This window comes from Salvelinus namaycush, chromosome 1 (genome assembly GCF_016432855.1).
Source record: "Salvelinus namaycush isolate Seneca chromosome 1, SaNama_1.0, whole genome shotgun sequence".
In the NCBI taxonomy this organism is placed as follows: Eukaryota; Metazoa; Chordata; class Actinopteri; order Salmoniformes; family Salmonidae; genus Salvelinus; species Salvelinus namaycush.
Window position 1 is genome coordinate 42,068,860 of NC_052307.1, and position 12,237 is coordinate 42,081,096.

The 12,237-nt window shown below is 44.0% G+C and overlaps 1 protein-coding gene across 4 annotated transcripts in view; it reads left to right on the top strand.

Annotated features, from left to right (window-relative positions):
• The window catches only part of LOC120044002 (tight junction protein ZO-2-like), a 100,482-nt gene extending 88,542 nt beyond the window's left edge, over positions 1-11,940 (top strand). For 2 of the 4 annotated variants that reach the window (XM_038988598.1, XM_038988605.1), the window contains exons 14-23: positions 315-499; positions 1,408-1,503; positions 1,600-1,679; positions 3,051-3,261; positions 3,877-3,977; positions 7,699-7,923; positions 8,791-8,901; positions 9,734-10,108; positions 10,257-10,342; positions 10,569-11,940. In XM_038988598.1, coding sequence (XP_038844526.1) covers positions 315-499; positions 1,408-1,503; positions 1,600-1,679; positions 3,051-3,261; positions 3,877-3,977; positions 7,699-7,923; positions 8,791-8,901; positions 9,734-10,108; positions 10,257-10,342; positions 10,569-10,743 — 1,645 coding nt within the window. In that variant the 3' untranslated portion in view covers positions 10,744-11,940. Of the gene's footprint in view, positions 1-314; positions 500-1,407; positions 1,504-1,599; positions 1,680-3,050; positions 3,262-3,876; positions 3,978-7,698; positions 8,038-8,166; positions 8,902-9,733; positions 10,109-10,256; positions 10,383-10,568 lie in introns of those variants that run through there. The other 2 variants (XM_038988612.1, XR_005476520.1) reach the window with 2 other exon arrangements.
• The last annotated feature ends 297 nt before the right edge of the window (positions 11,941-12,237 follow it).

The window sequence follows — 12,237 nt, forward strand, 5'->3', positions numbered from 1 at the left end:
CCTCCTCTGTTTTAATGTTCTCTCCTCCCCATTTTCCCCCTTCCATGTGCTCTCCCTTCTCTTAGAATAGATCCTCAGACCTTGGCTGTGGGAAGTTATTTGAACTGAAACAACTTGAAAGAGTGTTTATTTTCTGTCTTTTATCGTAAACACACTTGTCTTGGTTCATCTTTCTCCCTCTCCCACACCCACTTACCTTCTTATCGCCCCAACACACTGCCCTCACTTGCTGACTTCACCATCGCTTTTTCAAAACAAAACCTCTCCTCATAATCCCCATCTCTTATTGCTCATTTTCTCTCTCTCTCTCCCAGGGCTGATCAGATGGCGAGTGTACAGAACTCCCATAAGGCTGCTGGCACAGACCGCGCTGACTTCTGGCGTCTGAGAGGTCAAAGGGCAGCCAAGAGGAAGGAGCTGAGGAAGAGCAGAGAGGATGTCGGCGCTACGCCCATCGCCACACGCTTCCCTGCGTACGAGAGAGTCGTGCTCAGAGAGGGTGGGTCTGGTCAACACAGGGAAACCACACAGGAAATTACACACATGGAGAGGGAGGCTGTGTCACATCCGGCCGTGATTGGGAGTCCCATAGTGCGCCGCACAATTGGCCCAGCATTGTTGTTCGGGTTTGGCCGGGGTAGGCCGTCATTGTAAATAAGAATGTGTTCTTAACTGACTTGCCTAGTTAAATAAAGGTTAAATAAAAAATATATATAATAATTTAAAAAGGGAGGAAAGGGAGGGTGGGGAAAGTGTTTCAGAGGAATACAGATTTGAGTGGAGATTTGAGGTGATACAGATGCCGGCCATAATTGGGAAACACAGGAAACGGGAGGGGGAGTGGGAAGAGAGAGCGGGAGATAGAGTTGAGGAGAAATACATAATTGACGAAGGGAGGAGGGGGGTGACAGCGTTTTAGGAAGGAATGAGGGGTGAAAGAGGGGCAGGCCAGCATTAGGTAACACAGAAAACAAAACACACACACACAGGAGTGACACAGAAAAGGGAGAAATTGAGAGTTAAAGAGAGGGGAGAGGGAGAAGAGTATGTGTGGGTCGTCACGCTAAACACAGGAAATACACACCACAGGGAGAGGGGAAGAGATGGCAAAAGGGATGAGGGGGAGAGGAGAATGTTCCTTAGAGAACATCAACATTAGCTATCCTGCTACAGAGATTTTTGATCTCAGGATGCACGCGCATCACTCAAACATGACATTTGATGGTAAACAGAAAATGTCTCTATTGATTGAACTATTAGCCACTGTCAGCCCCCGCCACACACACATTTATATATGCCCCCTAATATTGTGCATGATAAACCCAGTAATGATAGTCATGTTGTTTTAGGTTGTACTACTGCAAAGGAGTGACTGTCTAAAGCATCATCTCCTCTCTTGTCCTGTAGCTGGTTTCAGACGTCCTGTGGTTCTGTTTGGTCCTATAGCTGATGCAGCCAATGACAAGCTAGCCAACGAGCTGCCTGACCTGTTTGTCATCGCCAGTGAGTCTCTCACGTCGTCCGTCTCTGTCTGTCTCTGTCTGTCTTGAGTCACACTAGTCATTTGTTGAATAACACGGTGTCTCTGTCCATTGTCAGAAACGGAGCCTAAAGATGCCGGGTCGGAGAAATCCTCAGGAGTGGTGAGACTTAACACCATCCGCCAGATCATCGAGCAGGTAAGAGCTTCTCTCTCCCTTTCCCTATCTATCAATCAATCTATCTATCTATCTGGAACACTAATTTATGATGAACACCCACGAATAACATGTTTTTGCGCAACATCACAAAATTCCCCCTTAAATAATGCTTGACGCATTTCCCCCTTAAATAAATAATGCTTGACGCATTTCAATCACACAGAACTTGATTACATTGCAGGACATGTTGAATAGAAAGCTAAATGCGATTTTAATCATGACACAGAAAGAAGCTGTTTCCGATGACTAAATGCAAATTTGCAGATTGAGATACCAAGACTGGCATCGCAATCTATCCCTAGCAATGTTGGTACTGTAGCCTCCTTTCATCTATCTACTTTTGTGCTTGTGCTTAGGCAAGTGGCAGAAAGATTCCATTTGGGCTGTCATTTTTAACGGTCTTTCGATCCGCGTCGTATCAAAAGCAGGGCCGGCTCAAAGGGGATCCAGAGGATTGGCCACATAAATTGACATTTTGCCCACCGAACCAAATCCCGATTTTAGCAACCGATGTATAACGATGCATTTCTCCACAACGCTTTATGATAGAAACTAACAATAATATACACAAGAAAAGACACAACTTTAATGCACATCTTTGATTTGTCACTATGACATTCTGAGCCTGAGCTACGACGTGCAGAAGTCAGTCTTAAAAAAAATTATACTTTGTTCTCAACCGGATTTACAAGTAATCTCATACAATGCTGACTCTGGCGCAATCAATGCTATTAAATTGAGCCATTCACTTGAGCCATTCACTTGAAAACTGCACAAAAGCATAAAGCATTATTTTTTGTAACTTATTGTCCAGGTGTTCTGAATAAGATGCCATATAATAATTGATAGTTCATGTTACATATATATTGGAAATATTGTCAAATCGAGGCTAGACTTAATTTTTCCATCATTATTATCATTAAATAGTCTACCATCTAAAATATGTCATGTTTAACCATGTAGAATTGCAGGAAATTTGCTTTAAACTAGGGTTCCCCAAATGAAACATGATCAATGTGGTGCATTTCACACGTATCAATAAACTAGGATCAAAATGCAGGCCCAAATGCAGTTCATATAAACCCTAGGCTATTTAATCTATCAAAAAGCATTTGTGATTGTAAATAGTTGATTTGCAGTACGAGTTAGATGGCAATTACCAGTTAATAAATTGATACAGAAATTTTAGGTGTGCCACAAATGTTTATCCCATCAAGGTGTGCCACGGTTCAAAAAAGGTTGTGAACCACTGATCAAGCTATCTTTCTCTCTCTCTCGCTTTGTCCCCCTCTATCTGTCTCTCTCTCTCTCTCTCTATTCAATCACTGTCCCCCATCATGTCCCCTGTAGGACAAGCATGCCCTGCTGGATGTGACTCCCAAGGCGGTGGACACTCTGAACTACACCCAGTGGTACCCCATCGTCATCTTCTTCAACCCAGACAGTAAACCAGGGGTGAAGGCCATGAGGCAGAGGGTGATACCTGGGTCCAACCGCAGCGCTAGGAAACTTTATGAACAGGCTGTCAAACTGAGGAAGACCTGCTCTCACCTATTCACTGGTTAGTCACACACATGGATCCACTTCACACACACAGTTACACAGAGATACGCAAACAGATACACATGCATACACACACCATTTACTTTTAGCTACCACCCTCAGGAGTGTCCATACTCCAGTAAATACTGTAGTTGGCCAGTGAGTTGACCTCTCTCCCTCTGTCTCTCTGTGTGTGTATATGACTATCTGACACACACACAATCCTGTAGTTGGCCAGTGATTCATGTTAAACCCATTTCTGTAGATGACTATCGAGTCTCTAACGTCAATAAACAAATAGTTAAACAGCCAAATATAGAACACAAGATCTTCCTGCATGAGGGATAATCTGTTGTATCTATTTTTTGTGCTGTTACACCCCGTCCCTCTCTCCCCCTCTCTACTCGTTCTCTTCTCATCCATCTTGCTATTATCTCTCACCCTTCTCTTTCTTTTCTCTTCCATTCTTTCGCTTCTCTCCCACTCTTTCTCTCCCTCTGTCCGCTCTCCCTCTCTTTCCCCTTCCTCTCTCTCCCCCTCTTTTTATTTCTCTCTCAACTTCCTCTCTCTCCCTTGTATCTCTCTCTCTCTTTACCCCCCTCTCCTCCTCGCTCCGGCGCTCTCCTCCCTACAGCTACTATTGATGTGAACTCGGCCAACGATGCGTGGTATGGCAGTGTGAAGGACTCTATCAGGGAGCAGCAGACTCAGGCTGTATGGGTGTCTGAGGGGAAGGTAAACACACTCACCATACAGTGCTCATACACTGGATACTGTACTGTACTATAATGTACTATACTATACTAGGGATGTGCCAAATTGAAAAAAAATTGTAACATTTAAACTGCCATTTTCTTATCGGTTTTCCGTTAAAACGTTAAGAACATTTTATAAAGGGGAGATGAATTCCTACCAAAGTCATACAGTAGGCTAAGTTATCTGGAATCTGCTTTGTGGCTTCCCGAGTGGGCAGGTGAAATTTTGTCCCGAAGTCAATCGTTAATTCACGTTGACTCTAGTGTTCCTTCCATTTGTTATGTGCATTAGTGACTCGCACCAAAAAGAAACCTAGCCAAGTGATCATAGTTCTTCTCTTAAATTAACAACATCATGCTAATCACATTAGCCTACGTTAGCTCAACCGTCCCGCAGGGGACCCACCGATCCTGTAAAGGTTCAATTCTCTTTTACCTCCATTACGTGTCTCTCACTCAATTTCGACCACTCCCTATACACACAAGCGTGCTGCGCACCCAAACTCCCATTAGGTCTACTGTAGACAAGCTACATTCCTTGTCAAATCACGATAGCTTTATCATGAATTCAAAATGTACTGCTTGATTAAAAGTAAGCTGCACTTTTGAAATAATGGATTTTTCTTGTCTATTTTCAGAGTTTTTTTTTTCACGAACTGCTATAGTGTGGCATTTAGAATAGGTTATACAACCCCTCCTAAACCTAGGCAGGTTCCTGACTGAAATATGCAACAAAACATTTTTGATGAAGCCAAATAGAATATTCATTAATGGCCTACTTTGTTTTATGTTCAGCCTGCCTGCCTACCAAGTTTAAGCTCCCAAATTAAACACAGGGCAAAAGAAAGCGCGCCAAATGCGGGTATCTACTGGTTAAAAAGGTTCATGCTGTTAACTCTAGGCTATGTCTCAACTCCCATTACAAAAGGGATATCAAATCAAATGTATTTATGAAGCCCTTTTTACGTGAGAAGATTTCACAAAGTGCTTTACAGAAACCCAGCCTAAAACCCCAAACAGGAAGCAATGCAGATGTAACACCCTGTTGAAACGGGAGTGAACGTAAACGGTGATATGAGAGCGAAAGACGCACCTGTTTCAGTAGCACTAGTCACGGCTGAAATTGTCTTGCAGTTGTTAATGTAGCTAATTACTTCACAAATTCAAGTAGGCCTTGACAAAGGCTGCATATCAACTGCAATAATTTATGGAATCAGCGCTTTTTTTTCTCAACTCTTAATGACGATAAGGTGCGGAGGGCTTTAAATATCCATGGTAAATCATTTGAAATATGCATATCCCCTCTTACTAACGTTCCATCATTGTTGCATTAGGTAGGCCTATTTGTTCAAATGTTTCCCTTTATGATGATGGTCGGGATCTGTTAGTGGTAGTTTTGTGATAACTGCACTGTCATTTAAAACATTGTGAACAAAAACAACCACATTTTGTTTTCAGTTAGGGATTTTTTCTTAACGTTTTACCATTTGAATTTTAAGACGTTCACACCCCTATAATATACTCTACTCTACACATGCTACCCACTGGGCTCACACTGGTTGAAACAACAGTGTGTCCAGTTCCTTTCAATTAAATGATGTCGAACCAACGTGGAATAGATGTTGAATTGACATCTGTGCCCAGTGGGTATAGTCTGCTACACTCCTATCCTCTTCTATACTTATTGTACTATTCCACCCTGTATTATGTACATGTTTCAATCATGTTCCGTAGAATTGTCTTACTGTCTACTTCAAATATACAGTTGAAGTCGGAAGTTTACATACACTTCGGTTGGAGTCATTAAAACTCGTTTTTCAACCACTCCACACATTTCTTGTTAACAAACTATAGTTTTGGCAAGTCGGTTAGGACATCTGCTTTGTGCATGAGTCATTTTTCCAACAATTGTTTACAGACAGATTATTTCTCTTATAATTCACTGTATCACAATTCTAGTGGGTCAGAAGTTTACATACACTAAGTTTACTGTGCCTTTAAACAGCTTGGAAAATTCCAGAAAATGATGTCATGGCTTTAGAAGCTTCTGATAGGCTAATTGACATAATTTGAGTCCATTGGAGGTGTACCTGTGGATGTATTTTAAGGCCTACCTTCAAACTCAGTGCCTCTTTGTCTGACATCATGGGAAACTCAAAAGAAATCAGCCAAGACCTCAGAAAAACATTTTTAGACCTCCACAAGTCTGGTTCATCCTTGGGAGCAATTTCCAAATGCCTGAAGGTACCACGTTCATCTGTACTAACAATAGTATGCAAGTATAAACACCATGGGACCATGCAGCCATCATACCGCTCAGGAAGAAGACACGTTCTGTCTCCAAGAGATGAACGTACATTGGTGCGAAAAGTGCAAATCAATCCCAGAACAACAGCAAAGGACCTTGTGAAGATGCTGGAGGAAATGGGTACAAAAGTATCTATAGCCACAGTAAAACGAGTCCTATATCGACATAACCTGAAAGGCCACTCAGCAAGGAAGAAGCCACTGCTCCAAAACCGCCATGAAAAAGCCAGACTACGGTTTGCAACTGCACATGGGGACAAAGATCGTACTTTTTGGAGTAATGTCCTCCGGTCTGATGAAACAAAAATAGAACTGTTTGGCCATAATGACCATTGTTATGTTTGGAGGGAAAAGGGGGAGGCTTGCAAGCCAAAGAACACCATCCCAACCGTGAATCACGGGGGTGGCAGCATCATGTTGTGGGGGTGCTTTGCTGCCGGAGGGACTTGTGCACTTCACAAAATAGATGGCATCATGAGGAAGGAACATTATGTGGATATATTGAAGCAACATCTCAAGACATCAGTCAGGAAGTTAAAGCTTGGTCACAATTGGGTCTTCCATATGGACATTGACCCCAAGCATACTTCCAAAATAGCTTAAGGACAACAAAGTCAAGGTATTGGAGTGGCGATCACAAAGCCCTGACCTCAGTTCTATAGAAAATTTGTGGGCAGAACTGAAAAAGCGTGTGTGAGCAAGGAGGCCTACAAACCTGACTCAGTTACACCAGCTCTGTCAGGAGGAATGGGCAAAATTTCACCCAACTTTATTGTGGGAAGCTTGTGGAAGGCTTCCTGAAATGGTTGACCAAACTTAAACAATTTAATGGCAATGCTACCAAATGCTAATTGAGTGTATGTAAACTTCTGACCCACTGGGAATGTGATGAAAGAAATAAAAGCTGAAATAAATCATTCTCTCTCCTATTATTCTGACATTTCACATTCTTAAAATAAAGTGGTGATCCTAACTAGCCTAAGACAGGGAATGTTTACTAGGATTAAATATCAGGAATTGTGAAAAACTGAGTTTAAATGTATTTTGCTAAGGTGTATGTAAACTTCCGACTTCAACTGTATAGCATATTCACTGTTCTTTCCTATCAAGCTATTTCTGTATACTTCTGTGTACTAGTCCATCTTAACTATTTCCCTTGGTACTAGTTTACTTAGTCTAGTTTCTTTATACTGTACTCAGTCTTTTCTATCACTTTTAAGATAGTGAAAAGTGTTTTGCTCTATTTCCTGAGTCCTGTGTTGTGAGCATGCTCACTGTGTGTGAATCCTTCTACCACTGGTGCTCTACAGCTCGGTTCTTCTTTTCTTTCTTTGTTTTTGTTTTTGTTTCTGCTTCCTCTCTGTACACCAAGATCCATCATGTGTCTCTTTTAGCTGGACTGGACGGAGATGGACATTGATCTCCATGACGACCGCATGTCATACCTGTCAGCCATGTCAGCCGACTACCTGAGCATGGACAGCCGATTGGCCAGCGACTACGATGACACGGCGGATGAGGGTGGTGCTTACACGGATAACGAGCTGGACAACGAGCCGGCTGACCAACTGCACGTGTCCGCTATCAGCCGCTCCTCTGAGCCCGTGCTGGCAGAGGAGGTTAGAGATACACAGCAATACACACACACACACAGACACACACACGCATAGTTAACAACACGCACAAGCCCATAAGCAGCCCATGTATTGTGATGTCCTAACCTCACAGCCTTGGTGCTATGCAGAGCTGTAAGAATCTGTTCTGCCCTCTACAGTTCAAACACATCATTACACCTATGATATCCCCAGTCCAATCTAGGCCTACATGACCATGTATTGTGATGTCCTAACCTCACAGCCTTGGTGCTATGCAGAGCTGTAAGAATCTGTTCTGCCCTCTACAGTTCAAACACATCATTACACCTATGATATCCCCAGTCCAATCTAGGCCTACATGACCAACATCAATACCATCTGGTTAGCATTTGTTTGGGTTGTTTCAGGAATACCCAATGTGTCAGATGCACTTTAGCAAAACCGTTTTCTAAATAGAGGCCATTCAGCACTATGATAATAGCCCTCCCAAAGGCCTGTGGCTAGTTTCTCTCTAGTACAGTAGTTAAAAACAGACTGGAAGCACACTAGGGAACTATATCCTTTTTTATAGCTGTGCAAGGATCTTAAAATCTGTGGGTGTGTGTCTCAGGGTAGGAGTGTATAACAGTGTTACATAGGCTACTAACGGCATGTACAGTATAACTTCCTCTTCGCCCCTTAGTAACCAGATGCCTTGACAATTGCTTCTATGCACCTGGTTTATGCAGATGTTACCTCTTGGCCCTTTCAATGCAAAGAGACACAACCCCTTTATAATTAAAACATGACCCTTCAATAATGAGCATGGTTGACCCTTGACCCAGCCTGTGAACCTGCATGGTACTTCCTGTTGACCCTGTCCTATGTGTGTATATGTGTTTTGGGGGTCAGATCCTGCGCAGGTGTAGTCCAGAGATCCGTGGTCGTGTCAGGAGGGTGGGCAGCAGGGAGGTGCTCAGCAGCGCCAGCCCACCCCCCGCGGTTGTACCTGACCCCCCCAAGGTGAGAGACAGACACACACATATACAAATTCCTCTTATATTCACTTTTACCATCTTTCGAACATAAAGTCAACCGGTAGTGAGCATCAGATTTTTAGGAAACTGTGTGGTTTTTGGCGTAGATAAGTACAAGATCTCCGGTAGCTTTCAAACATCCACTTACATTTGAATGTTTGAAACCCCCCACCACCCCTTAGCTCTTTAACTAAATCAGAACTAGCAAACTCTCCTTCTCTCTGAAGAATGGTCTGATCCGGAGAAACCACACCCACCACGGCTCGGATTCCTCCAACGGCAGATCACTCTGGTACCTAATTAGCAAAAAGTAACTCCCAAAATTCCTTGTGGTGATGGAAGGGTCCTGCGTTTGTGAAACCTCATAGTAATTAATAGTATTGTGAACCTTTGTCTGTTGAACAGATATTCTAGAGTAATGTAGGCTACCTGTGTTTTGAACTCTTAAAGTGTTGTAGAGAAATAGGTGTCCGTGGTTTGGTCAGTGTTGTCTATCAAAATGTGGTATTCAACATTGTCTTCTGTTATGAATGTGTTTGGGAAAGTACAACCTGAAGCTTCTTTTATGTTGTAAATCAATAGTGAGGTAATGAGCGCGGAAGCCTAAAGTTAATGATTATTGTTTCAAGCGTTTTTCTAGTCACAAATCTACTATTCACGTACAGAAATGTTTGGTTTGCGGATCTGTGACTGACCCTGTTTGGTCCCCATAGAAATAGAATGATTTCATTGACTGAATCGAATCAAAATGATTTGATTCATTCTAATTCTATGCTGGTCCACCCCCCCTCCCCCCGCCTCCCTCCCTCCCCCTCAAGGTAAAGCTGCTGTTCAGGGATGAGGTAGTCCCTCCCATAGGGTCATACGAGCCCCCCCCCAGCCGAGGCTACGACTCCCACTCCTCCAGCCCTGCCAGCGACCCCCCTCCTCTCCCTCGCACCCTTAACTCATTTGGCAAGGCCAAGCCACTGGCACCTCCCCCCATCGCCATCAAACCTTCCTATAATACCCAGGACACCACCCGCAGCACGGCCCCAAACACAGCGGCCTTTAGGGGCCCGGAGGAGCCAGGGGAGAGCCCTGAGGACCCCAGCCTCAAGTCGTTCCTGGGGAAGATCAAGGCCTTTGAGAAGATGGACCACTTTGCACGCACTCAGAGGATGCTGGAGCTGCAGGAGGCCCAGAACGCCAGGGTGGGTGGATGTGTGTGCGTGCGTGCGTGCATGTGCCTCTGAATGTGTGTGTGTGTGTGTGTGCACCTCTGAATGTGTGTGTGAGTGAGAGAGAAAGAGTGTGTGTCTGCTAGTCTGTGTTATCATACTAATGTCTGTCTCTGGCCAGTTGGAGATAGCTCAGAAGCACCCAGACATCTATGCTGTCCCTGTGAAGACCCAGAAACTGAATCACAACCGGCCTCAGCCTATAGGGTAGGAACTCAACATGGGAGGGTTTTTACCCATTCGTACCGTGAGTGTGTTGTGTTACGTCTGTCCGCTTTCCGTTGTACTCTATATTCATCTGCGTGTGGGGATTTTCACTGTATATATTGTGTGTCTGTGTGTATTGTACATTAATGTGTGTGTCTGTGTGTTCATGCGTGTACGTGTGTGTGCATGTGTGTGTGTGTGTGTGTGCGCCTGTGTGTGTGTTCAGTTCCAGCTCACGTCCTGAGCCCCAGACCCCTCCCTCCAAGCTGCCATACTCTGAGAGTTGTGGGTTCTACCCCAGTGAAGGGGAAGAAGAAGAGTACCGACGCCAGCTGGCAGACCACACCAAGAGAGGCTACTACCAGACCAACAACCAGAAATACCAGGACACAGAACTGTAGACTATGCTACCAACAACCAGAAAATACAAGGACACTGAATGAAGTGTAGCACTACTACGCGCCCACCTACCACCCTACCCCACTAAACTGTAGTGCCCCTTCTCTCCTGGACTCCCGACTACCCCTTAACACCCTAAAGTAACAAGACACAGGGCTGGTTGACAGACACCCACACGCTGCTGAGCCTTGCTCTGATTGACTCAGTTCAGCGCACACAAACACACACTCTCAATTCCACCGGGACTCTGCCCCCCTCCCATGACCCTGCACCAATACGCTGCTGACTCGGAAGCTGGCCAGTTTAAAGTTTTTCTTAAATCCGCTTTTTTGCTTCAAAAAGTGGATAGTTACCTCACTGTCTTTGTTATTGTTCTTGTTTAATTTCTATTTGCTTGTTTGGTTGAGTTATTTTGTTACACAGATCTGTGTTATTGTTATGATCCATTTAATCAGGAACCACATGTTATTTCTTGCCTATGCAACTCCTTCAGTTTGCTGCCTGCAGAGCAACTGAAAACTATTGCCACGAGTCCCTCTCTGCACTCCACAAGAACCTTAAACCTTACGAGTCCTCCAAGCTGTATCTTCTTCTCGTTACTCCTTTCCTTTTGTACTATATCCAATATTATAACCAGCTGTCTCCAAACTATTTTAAAAGGTCACATATATATTATTATATATACAATGTTTATACTCCTCCATCTTTGCATTCCTTCCTATATGATCATGTGTGTGTGTGTATTCATACTATATATATATATATGAGAGAGATCGAGAGAGCGAACGAAAGAGACAATATATTATAAATACAATACACTGGAATGTAAGATTTTTTTAAGTGCCTTTTACTTTATGAATAACATAATGAGGTTTGGGGACATCTGTCCATGCATGGCACCCCTGTCCCTGTCCCCTGGACCACACCACTCTGCTGCTCTCAAGCTTTTAGGGAAAACAGGGAACAAGAGACACCAAAACCTTAATACTGTCCCCACTGTACCGTCCCTTTGTCCCTTCCTCCACAACGATACTATCCGTGACCAGTCCTGTCCCCCAGAGACATGTCCAACATGGGAACAGCATTTAATCAAAACCGCCTCCTGAGTGGCACAGCGGTCTAAGGCACTGCATCGCAGTGCTAGAGGCGTCACTTCAGACCCGGGTTCGATTCCAGGCTGCATGCTGACTTCGGTCGCCAGTTGTACGGTGTTTCCTCTGACGCATTGGTGCGGCTGGCTTCCGGGTTAAGCGGGGAGTGTGTCAAGAAGCAGTGCGGCTCGGAGGTCGCATGGCTCTCGACCTTCTCAACCTCCGTACGGGAGTTGCAGCAATGGGACAAGACTAATTACTAATTGGATATCACGAAATTGGGGGGGATGCTTTCCGAGTTTCCTGGGTAAGATAAAATGTATGAGAATAAATTCACTGTGTGGAACAAAAAGAAACTGATCAGTAATATAACTCAAACATTATCTTTTAATAGAGGAAGGTCAT